This window comes from Scyliorhinus canicula, chromosome 3, assembly GCF_902713615.1.
Source record: "Scyliorhinus canicula chromosome 3, sScyCan1.1, whole genome shotgun sequence".
Taxonomy (NCBI): domain Eukaryota; kingdom Metazoa; phylum Chordata; class Chondrichthyes; order Carcharhiniformes; family Scyliorhinidae; genus Scyliorhinus; species Scyliorhinus canicula.
The window spans coordinates 44,146,571-44,166,637 of NC_052148.1; the positions used below are offsets into that span (position 1 = coordinate 44,146,571).

The following is a 20,067-nucleotide window of genomic DNA, read 5'->3' on the forward strand; positions in this document are numbered from 1 at the left end:
TGGGGAATGGGGAGATATGGGGGATATAGGGAAGGGGGGATATGTGGAAGGGGATATGGGGAAAGGGGGATATAGGGAAAGTAGGGAAAGGGGGATATGGGGATAATGGGGAAGGGGGGATATGGGGAAAGGGGGATATGGTGGACGGGGGACGTGGGGGAAGGGGGATTTGGGGGATATGGGGAAGGGGAGATATGGGGATTAGGGGATATGGGGGAAGGGGGAGGCAGTGGGGGGTCTCTGTTGGTGTTGTATCCTCTGCATCCGCAACCTGCCGGTCGTCGGGTCCACCTGCAAGGTCCAGGGCCCTCTCTTCATGAATGGTGAGTGGTCGCAGTTCGGGTGGACCCCCTCCGGTCCCCTCACGCTCCCGGTTGTTGTGAGCGCGCTTCTCCTGTGGGGGGGCGGGAGGGTGGCAGGGATAAAGGGCAACAGTGTTAGGCAGACATATACATGCAGCTCAGCGGTTGTGTGCATGTTGGCAGAGGTTCACAACCCATCCTGCCAATGCCGCCTGCATGGGTGGGTTCAGCCATGTCGGTTTTGCCTAGGGTGTGTCACCCATCGGGGGTGGGGGGGGTACTCACCCTGGCTGCCCTGACAAGGTCATTGACCTTCTTGTGACACTGGACGCCTGTCCTGGCTGTTACGGCCACGGCGCTGATGGCCTCTGCCGCCTCCCTCCACAGGCGCCGGCTGAGGCGTGGTGCGACCCTGCGGCCGTGTCCGGGGTACAGGGCCAACCTCCTCTGCTCCACTGCGTCCAGGAGAGCCTCGGTGTCCCGCTCCTGGAACCTCGGAGCCGCGCGGCAGGCGGACATTTTACCGGGTCTCCGGGGGGGGAGGGCATCTTTTGTGCTGCGACGCTGCGCGGCATCAATGACGGCGCACGTGTCCGTGATGGGTGGCGCCATCGCGAATGGCGTCACGCCGCTGCTAGCCCATTCCCAGCCGGAGAATACGGGACGTGCCGGGGGGGCCCAACGCCGGAGTGTTTTGCGCCGTTTTTGGCGTCGGCGTCGGGCCATCACGCTGAATCCTTGAGAATCCCGCCCCAGATCTGCGTGGGTTTCCTCCGGGTGCTCCGGTTTCCTCCCACTAGTCCCAAAAGACGTACTGTTAGGTAATTTGGACATTCTGAATTCTCCCTCAGTGTACCCGAACAGGCGCCGGAATGTGGTGACTAGGGGCTTTTCACAGTAACTTCATTGTAATGTAAGCCTACTTGTGACAATAAAGATTATTATATTATAGAAGGCATGGAGTCAATGGTTAATGAAACGTGTCTGCTTTGAGAACATCCATTTATGCGGAGTTGAAGTAAGGTATAGCTGTCAAAAATACTTCCTCTACCCTGAAAATAATTTTTACCCTGAAAATAATCAAGCCTTGAAAACGACAGTGATGGTTAACTTTCATCAATATAATTATAGTCAAAAAGTAGTGGCTATAAATATCATAAACTTGTCCTTCAGAACATTATGTGAATTCCATTCCACTCGCTTCTTCCTTTTTTGCAGTGTAGCAGCAAATGTTACCCAGATAGTGCTGGAACAGCTGGCATGTGACAGCGTGATAAATATGACCAGTGCTTATTTATAGTCAGCTTCCTGGCCCGGCTGTCTCACTGCCTTTATACACAGGTGAAAGTAATGTAATATATGCTAAGTATTTTTTAAATCTTTTCATCTATTTATTCTGTTTTTATGTTAATTTGCCAGGTAAAGGAGGATTGAAAGTCAAGGTGCATCAAAAAAGAGATCTTGTGGAGTCAGCGGGTACAGCTGGCATAACAAACAAGTTCTTTGCCTCTGTCTTCACAGGATAGGATGTTGTCAGTGACACAGTAAAGAAGGTGGAGGTGAAGAAATTGAATAGGATAAAAATGAATAAAGCGGCGAGATACTTAAAAAATTGGCACCGTTCAAAGTCTCCCGGTTCAGATAGGATATAACCTCAGTTAATTTTTTTAAATAATCTTTATTGTCACAAGTAGACTTACATTAACACCGCAATGGAGTTACCTTGAAAAGCCCCTAGTCGCCACAGTCCGGCGCCTGTTCGGGTACACGGAGGGAGAATTCAGAATGTCCAATTCACCTAACAGCACGTCTTTCAGGACTTGTGGGAGAAAACTGGAGGGCTCGGAGGAAACCCACTCAGACATGGGGAGAACGTGCAGACTCCGCACAGACAGTGACCCAAGCTGAGAATTGAACCTCAGACCCTGGCACTGTGAAGTAACAGTGCTAGCCACTGTGCTGCCGATAATGAGAGAAGCAGGAATGGAAATTGTTGTGGTTCTTCCAATCTTCCTTATTTTTGGTACGGTCGTGCCAGAGGACTGGGGGATTGCAAATGTTCAAAAAAGGGAAAGGGATAAAACCCAGCATCTACAGGCCAGTGAACCTAACACCTGTGGTAAGGAAATTCTAAGAGGCAAAATTAATTGGCACCATGAAAAATATGGATTAATGAATGAAGGCCAGCACAAATGTATTAAAAGCAAATTATGTTTGACTGACTTGATCAAGGTCTTTGATGAAGTAATGGAGAGGACCGAAGGGGATAGTAGAGTTGAACTTGTGTATGTGGCTTTCAATAAGCATTTGATGATGTATCACATAATAGGCTTGTTAGCAAAATTGAAACCTATGGGATTAAAAGGGGCAAGTGGCTGCATGAACACAGACTAGCTAAAAAGCAGAGTGGTGGTGAGCAGATGTTGCTCAGACTGGAGGAAGCGTGCAGTGGAGCCTCCCGGGATCAGTGTTGGGACTGCTGATCTTTTCAATGCTGGCAACCTGAACTTGGATATTCCAGACATCATTTAAAGTTTGCAGATGGGCCAATTTTACAGGGGCTCCGCGTACACAAGCTTGGAAGGTGGTAGAACAGGTTGATAAGGCAGTTAAAATGGCAGGTGGGATTGTTGGCTTTATACATCGAAGCACAGAGTGCAGAAGTAAGAACACCATCCTAAATTTTTAACATTGGCTGGTGTCCTGTGAGCATATTGTAGCAAATTCTGGACATTACATTTTGAAAAGATGTAAAGGCATTAGAGCAGGTGCAGATGGGATTTGCAGAATCACAGAATCACATAACAATACAGTGCAGAAAAGGCCCTTCGGCCCATCAAGTCTGCACCGCCACATGAAAGGCACCTGATCTGTTAATCTTAACCCCATTTTCCAGCACTTGGCCCATAGCCTTGAATGTTATGGCATGCCAAGCATTCATCCAGGTACTCTTCAAAGGATGTGAGGCAACCTACCAGTGCCACCTTCCCAGGCAGTGCATTCCAGACCATCACCACACTCTGGGTAAAAATGTTTTTCATCAAATCTCCCCATAACTTGTGTCCCCTCGTATGCTTCAACTAAGAGGAACAGTTGTTTTTTAAAATTAATAATCTATATTGTTGGGTGGCACGTGGCGCAGTGGTTAGCACTGGAACTGCGGCGCTGAGGACCCGGGTACGAATCCCGGCCCTGGGTCACTGTCCGTGTGGAGTTTGCACATTCTCCCCGTGTCTGCATGCGTTTCACCCCCACAACCCAAAGATGTGCAGAGTAGGTGAATTGGCCACGCTAAATTGCCCCTTAATTGAAAAAAAATTGAGCATTCTAAATTTATAAAAATAAAATCTTTATTGTCACAAGTAGGCTTACATTAACACTGCAATGAAGTTACTGTGAAAAGCCCCGAGTCGCCACATTCCGGCACCTGTTCGGGTACACAGAGGGGGAATGTCCAAATTACCTAACAGCACGTCTTTTGAGACATCTGGGAGGAAACCGGAGCAGCCGGAGGAAACCCACGCAGACACGGGGAAAACGTGCAGACTCCGCACAGACAGTGACCCAAGCCAGGAATTAAACCTGGGACCCTGGCGCTGTGAAGCCATAGTACTAACCACTATGCTAGCGTGCTGCCCACACTGTTCCCTATCCACCCTGTCCAGAATCTTGTACACCTCAGTCAGGCCACCCCTCAGTCTTCTCTGTTCCAGCGAAAACTACTCAAGCCTATCCAACCTCTCTTCATAACCTAAATGTTTCATCCCAGGCAACATCCTGGTGAAACGCCTCTGCATCCACTTCGGTGCAATCACATCCTTCCTATAATGTGTTGCCCAGAACTGCACACAGTATTCCAGCTGTGGCCTCACCAATGTTCGATATAACTCCAACATGACTTTGGGGCGGCACAGTTGCACAGTGGTTAGCACTGTTGTTTAACAGCTCCAGGATCCCAGGTTCCATTCCGGCTTGGGTCACTGGCTATGTGGAATCTGCACATTCTCCCTGTGTCTGCGTGGGTTTCTTCCGGCTGCTCCGGTTTCCTCCTGAAAGACATGCTGTTAGGTAATATCGACATTCTGAATTCTTCCTCTTTGTACCCGAACAGGCACCGGAGTGTGGTGACTAGGGGATTTTCATAGTAACTTCATTGCAGTGTTAATGTAAGCCTACTTGTGACAATAAAGATTATTATCAAAAAAATAAAGATTATTATTATCATTATAATCTATCCCATCATTGATAAAGGCAATTGTACCATATGCATTTTTCACCACCGTATTAACCTGCGTTTCTACCTTCAGAGATAAGGGCCAGGATTCTCCCCTACCCAGCGGGGCGGGGGGTCCGCCGACCGGCGCGGCGCAATTCCCGCCCCCGCCGAATCTCGGGGCGTGGAGAATTCGGGACACGGCAGGGGCGGGATTGACACCAGCCCCGGGCGATTCTCCGACCCCCGGGGGGTTGGAGATTCCGCCCTATTTACAAACATGCCACGGTCTCTTTGTTCCTCAGGAATTCCCAGTGTGGTGCCATTCATTGAATATTTCCTTGTCAAATTGCTCCTTCCCAAGTGTAACACCTCACACTTTTAAGAATTAAATTCCATCTGCCACTTTTCTGCCCATTTGACCATCCCGTTTATATTTCCTGTAACCCAAGACTCTCAACCTCACTGTTAACCACCCAGCCTATCTTTGTGTCATCCACAAACTTACTGATTCTACCCCCCACATAGTCATCTATGTCATTTATATAAATGATGAATAATAGGGGACCCAGCACAGATCCTTGTGGTACGCCAATGGACACTGGCTTCCAGTCATTAAAGCAGCTGTCTGTCATCATCCTCTGTCTCCTACAGCTCAGCCAGCTATGAATCAAACTTATCAAGTTCCCCCCTGTATCTCATGTGCATTTGCCGTCTTTATAAGTCCCCCATGTGTGTCCTTGTCAAATGCTTTGCTGAAATCCATGTACACTACATCAACTACGCTACCCTCATCGACACACTTAGTCACATGCGCAAAAAATTCAAATTTGTTAGTCATGACCTCCCTCTGACAAAGCCATGCTGACTATTCCTGATCAAGCCTTTCCTCTCCAAGTGGAGATAGATTCTCTCCTTCAGCATTTTCTCCATTAGTTTCACCACCACTGACGTGAGACTCACTGGCCTGTAGTTCCTGGCTTTTCCAGACAGCCTTTTTGAAATAGTGGGACCACATTCGTGATTCTCCAGTCCTCTGTCACCTCTCCCATGGCCAGAGAAGAATTAAAAATTTGGATCAGGGTCCCTGCAATCTCCTCCCCCGCCTCCCACAGCAACCTGAGACACAATTCGTCTGGACCTGGAGATTTGTCCACTTTTCAGCCTGCCAACACCTTCAGTGCCTTGTTCCTCCCTATGACAACTTGTTCAATAACCTCACAGTCCCTCTCCCAGAGTTCCATATCAACCTCCTCATTCTCTTGGGTGAAGACAGATGTGAAATATTCATTTAACACCCGACCAATGTCCTCTGGTTCCACCAACAGAATCCTCCTTGGTTCCTAATGGGCCCTACTTTATCCCTAGTTATCTTCTTCCCATTGATATACTTACAGAATATCTTGGGATTTTCCCTACTTTTACCAGCAAGAGATTTCTCATAGCCCCTCTTTGCTCTCCTAATTACTTTCTTAAGCTCCATCCTGCACTTTCTGTGCTCCACTAATGCCTCTGTTGACTTTCTCCCCTTGTATTTATTAAAAGCCTGTTTCATCCTTCTTATTGTATCCTGAATATCTCTGATCATCCATGATTGCCTGAGCTTGTTACTCCTTCCTATTTCCCTCGAGGGAACATGTTGGGCCTGTACCCTCCCCATTTCCTCTTTCAACACCCCACAAGGTCTCCCCACCGGTAACTTGTTGCAATCGGGAACTTATTAGGTGGATTGGCAATGCTAAATTGTCCTTAGTGTCCAAAGGGATTGGGGAGGTTGCTGTGTTACAGGTATGGGGCGGAGGTGTGGGCTTAAGTGGCCTGCTCTTTCCAAAGGCCGGTGCACACTCGATGGGCCAAATGGCCTCCTTCTGTACTGTAAATTCTACGATTCTATTTGTTGGCGACCCAGGGGAAAAGAAATATACAGAGTTGTTATAATCTGCAATGTGCTGCCTGAAAGCATGGTAGACACAGATTCAGTAAGAATTCTCGATGGGGTAATTGGATAAATACGTGAAGGGATATTTTGTTCCAGTTCCCCAGTGGCCAACTGCTAGAATGCATTAGAATAAGCCACTGGTCATCCGGAATGAAAAGCCATCGAACAAAGTTGTTAACTCTATTTCTCACTCCACAGGTGCTGCCAGCCGGCTCAAGTGTATTCTCCACCTCCTGTTTGTATTTCAGGATTTGGCTCTCTCCACTTGACACTGACCAATTGCAGGGACTGAATGAAATTTAAAACCACAAGGCAAATTATTCAGTGATGCTGTGCTGTGTGTGATTCATGCATTGTTCTCTCACCCCATCCCAGCCTCCCTGCCTAACAAATGCATGGGCCGGAAGACCATTTCGTCCAAATCTTTGCCAATGGTGTTGTGTAGCTGGTTACCAAAACGTCATCCGGGTGCTGGAACAAGGAAATAGGAAAAAGCAGACAAAGTAATGCCAGGCCATGCAAATGTTTGACGAACATTGGAGGTTTGATAATGAATGATTAGTTTGGTTTGATATTTGAAACATGCAAATGCAAGGCAAACCTCCCTATATTCTGTGCGACAAATGGTGGATTTGAGGAAAACTGGATTATAAATGTATTGGGCAATTTAAGAGTTAAAAGCCTGGGGTTAGAGTGCGATCGACTGCAGTGGTCCTGTTATTTTTTTTTTAAAGATTCTGTTTTGCAGGTTCTGGGAGCTTTAGCAGCCAGACGATGAAATTGACAGAGGAATGTGTTTTTCAGTCTGGGCTAATACACTGTGGTTTGACTGGGGACAGTCCCTGGGGAGTTAATGTGCTTTCAGTCCCTGGAAAGTTCATTGGTTTTGTCAGCTTGGGGAGATGATGTCAGTGCTTGTTGGAAATAAGGAAGAGAGAGATTTTGAGAAAATTTTTGAAGAGGTCTGATCAGACTACCACAGAGCCCCCAGGAGCCCCAGGGGGCTGGTTTAGGACAGTGGGCTAAGCAGCTGACTTGTAATGCAGAAGAAGACCAGCAGTGCGGGTTCAATTCATGTAACAGCCTCCCCAAACAGGCGCTGTGGCGACTAGGGGCTTTTCACAGTAACTTCATTGAAGCCTACTTGTGACAATAGGCTATTATTATTAAAGGCAGTTTTCTTTCCCAGTAGGATAGATTTTTAAAAAGTAATAATATTTAAAGCAGAGCAGTCTTGTCTGAAGACAAGGAAGAGGCTAAAACAACCCAGTGAAGCAGCTATTTGAAGATATTCATCTCGAGTCTGAAGGGTTCTAACCGGGGCCCAAATCTGTTCTGCAAAGCAGGTATTACACTCTGCCGTGCTGGTTTTAAGCTGGATTGAGAGCTTTTTGTTCATTTTTTTTGTTGTTTCATGGGGAATTGAGTACAGTGTTCAAGAAGTAATTGTAAGCTGGTCATTTTGGGTGTGATGTTAAACAGTTTAATATCGTATTCACAATAAAGTTTTGTTTTAAATACCAACACCCTATTTCTTCATGCAATCACTCCTGGAGTGAATCACTCTTACCGGACAGTCTCACAAAATAAACTAAAATATTAGAGTTTCAATCCAGTATCCCAGACACTGCTGGGATCTTGTCAGGGATCATAATATCTGCCTCAACCATGTTCTTGAGCCCCAGCTTTCGCATCTTCTGCTGCTATTCTTATGTTCACATCAATTAGTCCACGGCTGCTACATTGGGGATTTCTTGGGACTGTCCCTGCGATTACTAGCTGCCAAACAATTAAAGGGTTGAGACCATCCTTGAGGCAGATGCAGTCAGAGGAGACTTTCAATCAACGTTAAATAGATCTGAACTCGGACTCCCAAGTTTAAAGGCTAATGTGTCAATCAGCCTCGTTTTTAACCCTCGTCACGAGTCTCGGCTTTTTCATTTTTCCTTTCTCTTGGGCACCTTCCATGCCAGCTGCCTGCTTAAAATGCCAATGAAGCTGAGACATTCTAAAATGCGTAGAGAGAGTGCCCAAAAACACTAGCAACCTCGTTGAATGTAGCTGGCACGTGGAGGATCAAAAGATGCAAGCGCAGTACCCTCCTGCTCCACGCGACGAAAGCAATAAACCAGGGGCTGGTTTAGCTCACTGGGCTAAATCGCTGGCTTTTAAAGCAGACCAAGCAGGCCAGCAGTACGGTTCGATTCCCGTACCAGCCTCCCCGGACAGGTACCGGAATGTGGCGACTAGCTTTTCACAGTAACTTTATTGAAGCCTACTCGTGACAATAAGCAATTTTCATTTCATTTCAATTGAGTACCAACAAGCTGCTCCACTTTAAATTTATCTCACTGCCTTTTTGCAAGACTGCATGTGACATGTAACTTGGATGCAATTCAATCCAAAGTGAATTCTTCTTGTCATCATCAACAGTTTCAGAAATAACACTTCAAAGTATTCACATTAATCTGTTTTAAAAGTACCTGCTGTGCAAATCACTGTCAATCTTCTGTCCTCCATCGTCCATGAAATTAAAGGCCCCTGTCACATTATCCAAATCTTCCGTATGCTGCCTTTTATAATGCAGTCCTCTAACAAGAAAATCATTTAGTAGATTTACATTTAGGGTCTACAACACTAATTTTTGTTAAATTGTAAAGTCATATTTTGTATTGTTTTCAGCCAATTTATCCTGAGCATTTTTCCATATGATCATTTTACTTTCGCTGAAGTATATATGTAATCTTTGTTGTAGCAGGGGCTCCTAGGGAAAAAGAACAAAATCTGGTTTAATCTACTTCCCATCGTGGACGAGCTAACATCTGCTCAACAAACTCTGAAACCCAAACATTAACCAGCAAATTCCCAAACCAAACAAACCAAGTCCTTATATTCTGGGTGTTAAACAGACGGGCCGGATTCTCCGTTACTGAGACACCGAGGCAGGATTTGTGGAGTTCTACTATAGCAAAACTGGCGCCGCTATTGGACCAAGTTACCAACCATTAAGGAGCGAGCACCGGCGCCATGTGGAACACGATCGATTCCAGTGAGAAATGGTACAGGATTTGCCGGGTTTGGGATTGTCACTCAGGAGGCTACAGCCGCATATGCACACGTCACTCCTCACTCACACCATCCCAGCCAACAGGATGGCAGTGGGGAGAGCGGCACATGTTAGCATGGTGTGTGCCCCCCTTCATGGTGGTCCCATTTGGCACTGAAGACTCTGCCCCTGCATGTCCGCCTCCTCCACCTCCGCACTCCTGGCTCCGTGGTGCCCGGCACCGTGGGGGCCTCTGGTCCTGGCACCCATCTCCTGCTGCCAGGGGTACCATCGGCTGATGCCTCCCTTGCCAGCGGTAAGCTCTGTGGCCTCTATTCGGCACCCCCCTGTTGGGGCTATTGTGAGCGTTGCCCTTGGATGGGCCACATGATGCCCCACCGGCAGGTGGCGGCCGGTTTGCGGGCGGTGGTATGGCGGAGGGTGGGGACTGGGGCGCGGGGGATGGAAGGGTGGGGGCACTCATACAGCTGGTATCACGCTGCAGAACCAAGGGCCATGGTGGGTGGTCAGCAAGATGGCTGACTTGAAGGACACGGCAATTGCCTTTCCCATTTTTGCCGTCGGCCGATGGAGAATCCAGCCCACAATGTTCGGACAGCTTTGTGATTCTGATTATTCTTTTTGAAAAATCAACCAAGAAACCAAGATTGGCAGCAACCCAGCAACTGTCAAGGGAGTGATCTCCGTTCAAAGATGGCAAGTGAAACCCCCCTGCAATTTTAGAAACAATTGTACGCTGTGTGTCTGTGTGTGTGCCTGTGTGTGTGTGTCTGTGTGTGTGTGTCTGTCGGTATGTGTGTGTGTCTGTGTGTGTTAGGGAGTAGGGAGGAGGTTGTGGGAGTAAGGGGAGTGTTGGAGGGAGGTGGGGGCACAGTGGGGTTGCTGGAGGAGTTGAGGAATATTGGGGTGGGAAAGGTTGGAGTGGCACTGAGGTGGGGAGGATGGATGAGGTGGGAGGTCAGGGAATGGAGAAGAAGTGAATGGGGAGGTTCAAGAAAGTGTGGAGAGGCTGGAGGGGATAGAGGAGGTTGGAGGGGGGCGCACAAAGTTTGGATGAGGGTTGGGGGAGTGGGCTCGAGTTTGGAGTGGGTAGGGGAGGTACAGGAGGTTGGGGAGATTGGAGGGGCATGGGAGATTAAGGGTGCTGGGATGGGAGGTTGAGGGGGGGAAGGAGGACGTTGGATGTGAGGTGGGGAGGTAAGGTTGGCAGGGAGACTGGGGTAGAAGGCGGGGTTGGGATAGATTGGCGTGGTTGATGGTGTTGGGAGAAGATTGGTGGATGGGTTGTGGTAGGTTGAATGGGGATGGGCATAATGTTGGAAGGGGGTGGGCAGGATTGGGGTTTGGGGGAGTTTGGGGATTGGTGGGAGTTTGGGGAGGAGGGGAGAGGTTGGAATGGGATGGGGAAGTTGGGGGGAGGACAAATGGGGTGAGATTGGGAGAGTTGGAGGGCGGGGAAGGTTGAAGTGAGGATGTGGAGGTTGGAGCAGAGGGGTGGGGGTGAGGTAGGAGGATTGGATAGTGATGGGGGGTTGGAAAGGGAAATGGGGAGGTAAGGGCAGAAGAGGGGTGGGGGGCTGAAGTGCTTGGAGGGTGGGGATGATCGGAGAAGGTGGGAGGGGAGGTTGGAAGGGGAGGCGAGGTTGGGTGAGGGGATAGGGGAAGTTGAGTCAGGGAGGTGGCAGTGAAGTTGAGGGGGTTGGAGGGTGGGGGCAGGTTGGGAGGGGGTAGGGGTGATCAGGTTGGTGGGGGAGGTTGGTGAGGCTGGGTGGGGTGGGTTGAAGGGAAACCGAGGGAAACTTTTATGTTTTAGCACCACAAAATTAAATACTGTACACTGCTCAAGATTCCCTTTTGAATTAAACCAGCATATAAATAACAGTTTACATTTTCCTTCAATTTCATCATTGCTGTAGTCAATCTGCCTACTGCATGCAGGTGTAATGAAAGAAAGGCAAAACATACATTTATACATCTTTTGTGATGTCCCAAATCACTTTACTGCAATGTTATCAAATGGTGGAGCAAGCTTGAGGGGCCAAATGGCCAGATCCTGTTACCAGTACACATGTTCCTATGTCATTCTGGACGGATGAGACAAGATGGCTTTTGTCCCCTATAATTATCTTGCGAACAAAGAGTAGAATTATGGCTGGACTCACTTTATTTTGTGGCTGATAAAAGTTGAAGTGTGCAGGCTTTATGGGGTGAAATTGATAATATGGGAGTGGACAATGGACTCATAGTGAGTCAGTGACTGTTTTATACTGCACATGATTCCCTTTTTTAAAATATTTTTATTAAGGCATTTGTATATACATTAAACACAACCAACACAAGAATCAGAACAAACAGAAATGTCAAAACAAATAAATAACTAACCGAACGCCCCAACCTCCCTGCCGTTCCCCTTCATCCAACCTGCCTTCCCTATTTTAACCCCTTTATTCCTCCCCTCCCCCTTCCCCCACTAACACCTGAATGTTCCTTGAAGAAGTTGATGAACGGCTTCCATCTCCGGGCAAACCCATCAACCGGCCCTCTTTAGGCAAACTTAATTTTCACCAGTCTCAGGAACTCGGCCAGGTCGCTCACCCACACCCCCGGCTTCGGTGGCACCGAGTCCCTCAGTCCAGCAAAATCCTTCTCCGGGCGACCAGGGAGGCAAAGGTCAAAACGTTGGCCTCTCTCACCTCCTGGATTCCCGGCTCTTTCAACACTCCAAAAATCGCCACTTCTGGACCCGGGGCCACCTTCAGCTTCGGACATGCCTAAAACATGTGATCTTGGTTGGCGGGCCTCTCCGTGCACCACCCACACCTGCCCTCCACCCCCACAAAGAACCTGCTCATCCTGACCACAGTCATACGCACCCTGAACTACCTTAAACTGAATAAAGCTAAGGCTGGCACACAACTAAGATACATTCACCCTCCTCAGAGCCTCCTCCCACAATCCATCCCCCTCCCACCCTCCCCAGTTCCTCCCCCCATTTCCGTTTGACTTCCCGTATAGTGGCTCTCTCCCAGTCCATTAGTTCCTTGTAAATCCCGGACACCTTGGCCGGGATTCTCCAATCCCGTGGCCAATTTCTGATGCCGGCGTGAAAAGCGGCGGCAACCACTCTGGTGTCAACGATAATGAGGAATGCTCCCCTTCCTCGGGGGCTAGGTCAGCACTGGAGTGGTCCCCGCAGCTCCAGCCGACACGGAACGTGTTCGGCCGGGTCCCACACGGTGGGACCTGAGAGGTGTGTCTGCGGGGTCCGTCCTGGAGGGGGGGGCAGAGGGATCCGACCCCAGGGCCCCGGGGGGATCCGACCATGAGTGGAATGGCCGGCGTGATTCCACGCATGCGCGTGGGTTCCCATCTCCACACCAGACTCCGGGCAATATGGCAAAGCCTGACAGAGGCCCCCACGGAACCAGCCCGCCCGCCGATCGGTAGGCCCCGATCGCGGGACAGGCCATCGTGGCCATGTGGCCCTGGGGTCGAATACCCCCCCCCCCCCCCCCCCCCTCCAGGATGGCCCCCGCAGACTTACCTTCCAGGTCCCACTGTGTGGGACCCGACCGAACTTGTCAGCCACTCGGCCCATCGGGGCCTGGAGAATTGTCAAGAGGGGGCGCTTACAACGGCCCTGACCAACGCGGTGGCGATCCTGCTGCCGTCCGGGAATCGGCGCCAGAGAATCGATAAGCCGCCGTCGGGGCATTGGGGCACGATTCTCCCAGCGTGGCCTTGGAGAATCCTGGCCCTTATCCTCACCCACTTCTGCTTTCAATCTCCCCTTACCCTGGAGGCCTGGGGGCAGCAACTAGGGAATTGACGGCACCTGCTTCCTCACATAATCCCGTACCTGTAGATACCGGAACCCGTTCCCACTGGGCACCTCATACGCCTCCTCCAGCTCCTCTAAACATGAAAAGCTAACCCCACAAATAGGTCCCCAAACCACATCCTGTCCTCCCGGGGGCATCAGTAATCTCTTAACATTCACCGTCAGGTGTCTCCCCTTTACAAACCCCATCTGATTTTCCCCATCATCCCCGGCACACAGTCCCCAATCCGTGAGGTCAAGATATTTGCCAGAAATTTGGGGTCCACATTTAACAATGATATCAGGCGATTGTACCCACACTGCTCTGGTTCTTTATTAATATTAAGGATATGGAAGCCTGTGATAATATGAGGGGTGTTCCCCCTTATCCCTCGCCTCATTATGTGCCCTTACCAGCAGGGGCCCCAGATCCCAAGAAAAAGTCTTATAAAATTCTAAACGGAACCCATCCGGACGCGGGGCCTTCCCCGCCTGCATTGCCTCCATGCCCTCCGTCATCTCCAGCAGTCCAATGGGGGCCCCCAGCCCCTCCGCCAGATGCTCCTCCACCTTGGGAAACTCCAACTCATCTAGGAATCGCCGCATTCCGTCCCCCCAGGTTGGAGTCTCCCATCCATAAAGCCTCTTATAAAACTCCCAAAAATCTCATTGACATCCACTGGTTCCAGTACCACTCTTCCCTTCCCGTCTTTCACCCTTCCCATCTCCCTCGCCACCTCCTGCTTCCTAAGTTGGTGAGCCAGCATCCTACTCACCTTCTTTCCATGTTTGTACACTGCCCCTTTGGCCCTCCGCAACTGCCCATTGCCTTCCCCGTGGACACCAGCCCAAACTTCATCTGGAGCTTCTGCCGCTCCTTCAACAACCCAGTCTCCGGGGCCTCCGTGTACCTCTTATTCACCCGCAAACTCTCGTCCACCAGCCTTGCCATTTCCACTCTTTCCACCTTGTCCCTATGCATCCGAATCGATATAAACTTCCCCCCCTGACCACTGCCTTAAGTGCCTCCCATAGCATGGCGGCCGAAACCTCACCCGTTTCGTTCAGATCCACATACCCCTGGATGGCGGCCCTCACCCACTCACACACCTCCTTGTCCGCTAACAGCCCTACATCCAACCTCCACTGCAGACGCTGCCTCCCCCACCGGCTCACCTGCAGGTCCATCCAGTGCGGCGCGTGACCACAATCACCGAATACCTCGAGTCGACCACCCCCGCCAGCAATGTCTTGCCCTCCACAAAGTAATTGATCCGCGAGTACATCCTGTGCACAAGGGAGAATTACGAAAATGTCTTTTGTGAGGCCTCGGGTCCACCCCCGTCCCTTACGCTCCATAAACTCCTTCAGCTCCTTCGCCACCTCCAACACCCTCCCCGACCACGGGCTCGACCGGTTCAAACCTGGCTCAGTAACCGTGTTAAAGTCCCCACCTCCCCCCCATAATCAACCGGTGTGAGTCCAGGTCCGAGACCTGCCTGCCTCATGAACTCAACATTGTCCCAATTTGGGGCATAAACATTCACCAAGACCACTGACGTGCCCTCCAGCCTCCCACTCACCATCACAAACCTCCCTCCCGAATCTGCCACTATATTCCCCACCTCAAACCTCTCCCGCTTGTTTATCAGCGCCGCCACCCCCTCGCTAATCATATCTAATCCTGAATGGAACAATTACCCTACCCACCCTTTCCTTAGCCTAGTCTGGTCCCCAACCTTCAAGTGCATTTCAAGCTCCTCAGATGCACGAACACACGTGACCATTTGACTGGCCCATTCAGCCCTCTCATGTTCCATGTAATCAACCTAGTCGGGGGACAACCCCCCACGCTCCCCCCCCCCCCCCCCCCCCCCCCCCCCCCCCCCCCCCCCGCCGAACATCCCTTTCTTGAGCAAGCAACCTTCTCGGCCTGCCCTGGGATGTCCACCACCACCACCTCCCTGCTACTCCACAACAGCCGTACCTTTGTCAGCATTACCCTCTCCTACCCTCCCTTAAACAAGACAACACTCCCATTCTCCCCCTGTTCGACTGATCCTCTGCTCACCCCACACTGTGCTCCCGTTAACTAGCTAGCCCAGCTAGCCTGGCAGATCTCGCCCATGGTGCCAAACCTCCTACCCCCCCCCCCCCACTGATTCCCCTCCCCACCCAGCTCGCACACCTTCATAGCACAAACAACAATGAAATAAGACAAAGGTGCATTTACAGGCGCCTCCAAGTTCTCTCTCCTGCCAGTCCGTTATTTCTTGAAAACTCCTCTGGTGTCCCAAAATAATACTCTCGGCTGTTGTAAGTCACCCAGAGGCAGACCGGGCACAGCATCCCAAATTTCACCCCCTTTTTAAACAAGGGCAGCCTTCGGTTGAACCCGGCTCTCCTATTCGTCAGTTCCACTCCACGGTCCTGGTACACCTGGAGCTCATTGCCTTCCCAGGTGCACCTCCTTGTCTGCCTGACCCACCACCAAATTGTCTTGTCGAGGAATCAGTGGAGCTGCACCACCATCGCCCCCAGCGGCTTGTTCGCCTGCTGCTTGCTCAACAGCGCCCTATGCGCCCCGCCAGCCTCCAGGAGCCGGTCAAAGCCCCCCCCCCCCCCCCCCCAAACAGCTTCTCCGGCATCTTGGTTACATATGAGCCAGCTTCGTCGATGCCCTCTGACATCCCTATGATTCTTAAGTTTTGTCTCCAGGAGCGGTTCTCCAGATCCTCCCACCTTCTCCTTTAGCTGCTTCTGGGTCTCCCGCATCATCTAAGTCTTGGCCACCAACGAGGTAAGTTGCTCCTCATGCTCCCCCACCTCCTCCTCCACTTTCTAGATCACCTGGCTCTGGGTCTCTAGCCTCTGCTCCACTCGGACGATCCCGCTTTCAGCGGTTCCACCGCCTTGGCCAGGTCCTCCTGGGCTTCCCTCCTCTGTTGGCTGAACTGCTCACTTAAGACGTCTACCAGCTGCTCCATTGACCATTGGGCTGGCAGGGCCGCCCCTTTACCCTCTGCCATAGACACTTGTGACAATTTCTTAGTTCAACAGCTCCTTCCTTCCTGACCCACTTCTGGTCCGTGGATCCATCCAGCAACACTGACAGTGGAGTCTAACTGTCCTCCACCAACTCTACATCTTTTTCCACCAAAACATCCACCCAGCAAACTGGGAAAAGGACCAAAAAATTGCCTCGAACGGGAGCTGCCAAATGTGCGACCACTTACTCCATGGACACCACCAGAAGTCCTGCATATGATTCTCAAAGGTGTTCTTCCAGTGACCTCAATTGTTACCTTTTGTTTACTTACCTATTATCCCACTCTAACGGTGTTTTTTATGAGTTTTTAAGACATGGAAATATAGCTACAAAGTTGTGCTGCATATAGATAGATACTGGAAATATATTGTAGTGAGAAGCAGCAATCAGTGGAGACTTCAGAATTGCTGATCCAGAAAACACATACAATTGTGAACCATTCAATCTTTGTCCTCTGGCCTCTTAAAAGTTTTGTTGCACAGAGATACTTGAGGGCTCCAACACTTCTCACTGACAGAGAACACCTATGCTGTTTGGTCATTCCACTTTGCTGTTCAGGAGTGATTTGATCTTTCTGCCCTGTGAGATTACTAATTAAACTGGATTCAATTATACCCCTTGTATGAAATAATTATATTGTATAATATCATGCACCCAGGCAGAATAAAGTCTTCTTCTAGTTCAACAGAATAGAAAAGATCCTGTGCAGTTTATCTGGGTTGAAAGTATGGAACCTTTCCACAAATATGATTTTATTGTCATCGTTTCCATATGGTGTAATGTGCAGAAAATATTAAAGAGGACTGAGACAGTCACTGAAATCAGTGCTATAGTCTGCACAGTGTTACAAATATCTAATAATATATTTTCCTGCCAAATTAACTGTATTGCCCAATGCTGTTAACGTAAAATGTGGACTCTATCATTTGTTTAGTAGTCATAGTAGAATCACTTATAGGCTGCACACAAACTAATATTGTATATATTGCCACTGCTCCTGTTATTAATGATCCATGCTGCATATATATCGGATGATATTTGCAACCAAATGTCAACAATGAGTGTTATCACTTTACAAGGAGCTATCCACGATTGTTTAGTGAATTGATTGGTGAATTTTGAAAGGAGAAAATGTCATGTATGATTGGGAGGGCAGGATTAAAATGGGGAGGGGGAATAAGGAGCCCAGAAACAGGAGAAGCACCAGGGCCCATGATTTCCTCCCTGGCCCTGCAAACCAGATCTAACATCCATAAATGGTCTGTTTCAACCTGAAACAGCGACCAGAACGGAATACTGTTTGTCAGGAATTTTGATTTGTACTCGGCACAAAGACAATGGCCGAGATTCTCCGAGCCCGCACTGGCTCAGAGAATCGGAGTTGATGGTGAGATGGCCCACGACGCCGGTCCGATGCCGGGGCGCGATTCTCCGGCGACCAGAGAATCGCTGCCAGCCACGCACGCTCGACACGGCGCCGATCGGGGGCTGTCGAAAGAGGCCCCTGCGGCGATTCTCCGCGGTCGAGCGGCTGAGTTCCCGTCGGTGTGGTTTTAACATGGTTCCACCCGGCGGGAACTCGGGCCCGCGGCCGCGGTGGCCGTCCTGGTGGGGGAGCAGGGGGATCAGACTCTGGGGAGGGGGGGGGGGGGGGCTCCATCACGGGCCACCGATTGGCGGGCATGCATGGACCCACAGCCAGCAGTGCAGGGCCGCGTATCGGCTCCAGCGCTGTGTGGAGCACTCCGGCGCCGTGCCTGCCCCCTGTGGGCCACGGAATGGCTGGCCCGTTGAGGCCGGCGTGAAACACTCCGGTGTTTACGCCGGCGTCAACACTTGCCGCCGTATTGCAGAATCCCGGCCAATAGGTTCAGTCTTCCCAATGTTTAATTGAAACAATTTTGGCTGATCTAGGATTTGATATTGGGCAAGCAGTCTCACAACACAGTGTTCAGGGCTTGGGAGAGGTGGCAGTAAACTAGATGCCCTCAGCATGCCTGTGGCATCTAGCATCAGATCTTTAAATAAGAGGGCCAAGGGGGTGTTCCATTGAGGTGTTCCAGAAGTAATGGTGTGGGTTGGGAACAGAAACCCATGTTCAAGCACTTCAGAGGCAAAAAGGTTGGAGTTAGAGGTTCACAGCATGGAAACAGGACCCTTCGGCTCAACTTGTACATGTTGCCCAGTTTTTACCACTTAACTAGTCCCAATTGCTCGCATTTGGCCCATATCCCATCTTTCCCAAATAACTGTCTAAATGCTTTCAAAAGACTAAATTGTACCCGCCTCTACTACTGCCTCTCGCAGCTAGTTCTAGGCACTCACCACCCTCTGGGTGAAAGAATTGCCCCTCTGGACCCTTTTGTACCTTTCCCCTGTCATGCTAAACCTATGCCCTCGAATCAGCACGGTGGCACAGTGGTTAGCACTGGGACTACGGCGCTGAGTACCCAGGTTCGAAATCCCAGCCCTGGGTCACTGTCGTGTGGAGTTTGCCCATTCTCCCCGTGTCTGCGTGGGTTTCATCCCCACAACCCAAAGGTGTGCTGGTTAGGTGAATTGTTCATGCTAAATTGCCCCTGAATTGGTAAAAAAATAATTGGGTACTCTAAATTATTATTTTTTAAACCTATGCCCTCAGACTCCCCTAACTTTGGGAAAAGAGTTTGACTATATACCTTATCTATGCCTCTCATTATTTTATAGACTTCTAGAAGATCATCCCGAGCCTCCTTCACTCCGTGGAAAAAAGTCCCAGTCAATCCAGCATCCTGTTATAGCTCAAACTATAAGTCTCGGTAGCGTCCGAGTAAATCTTTTCTGCACTCTTATTAGTTTAATAATATATTTTCTATAATAGGGTGACCAGAACTGTACACAGTATTCCAAGTGTGGCCGTACTAATGTCTTGTACAACTTCAACAAGACGTCCCAACTCTTGTATTCAATGTTCTGACCAATGAAACCGAGCATGCTGAATGCCTTCTTCACCACCCTGTCCACCTGTGACTCCTCTTCCCAGGAGCTATGGACCTGTACTCCTAGATCTCTTTGTTCTATAACTCTCCCCAACTCCCTACCATTAACTGAGTAGGTCCTGCCCCGATTCTATCTATCAAAATGCATCACCTCACACTTTTCTAAATTTAACTCCATCTGCCATTCATCGGCCCACTGGCCCAATTGATCGAGATCCAGTTGCAATCCTCGATAACCTTCTTCACTGTCCACTATGCCACCAATCTTGGTGTCATCTGAAAACTTATTAACCATGCCTCCTAAATTCTCATCCAAATCATTAGTATAAATAACAACAATGGACCCAGCACTGATCCCTGAGGCACACCGCTGGTCACAGGCCTCCAGTTTGTGAAACAACCCTCAAATTCCACCCTTCGGTCATCAAGCCAATTTTTGTCCAATTGGCCACCTTACCCTGGATCCCGTGGGATTTAATCTCATGCAACAACTTACCATGAGGTACCTTGTCAAAGGCCTTGCTAAAGTCCATTTGGACAATGTCAATTTCACTGCCCTCATCTACTTTCTTGGCTATCCCTTCAAAAAACGCAATCAAATTTGTGAGATTTGGGGCTGCAGTCTCTGCCACGCCACATTTCTGTTTCACCCCGCCGGCAGGATGCTCCGTTACGCCAGCCGGTCAATGGGGTTTCCAT

At 49.7% G+C, this 20,067-nt stretch overlaps 1 protein-coding gene across 2 annotated transcripts in view; it reads right to left on the reverse strand.

The window, feature by feature from the left end:
* st8sia5 (ST8 alpha-N-acetyl-neuraminide alpha-2,8-sialyltransferase 5) overlaps positions 1-20,067 on the reverse strand; it is a 95,678-nt gene that overhangs the window by 41,965 nt on the left and 33,646 nt on the right. The window contains exon 2 of one of the 2 annotated variants that reach the window (XM_038790460.1): positions 8,938-9,045. The exons of the other annotated variant lie outside the window; for it this stretch is intronic. Within the exon in view, the coding sequence (XP_038646388.1) occupies positions 8,938-9,045 (108 nt within the window). The remainder of the gene's footprint in view (positions 1-8,937; positions 9,046-20,067) is intronic. 2 annotated transcript variants of the gene reach the window in all.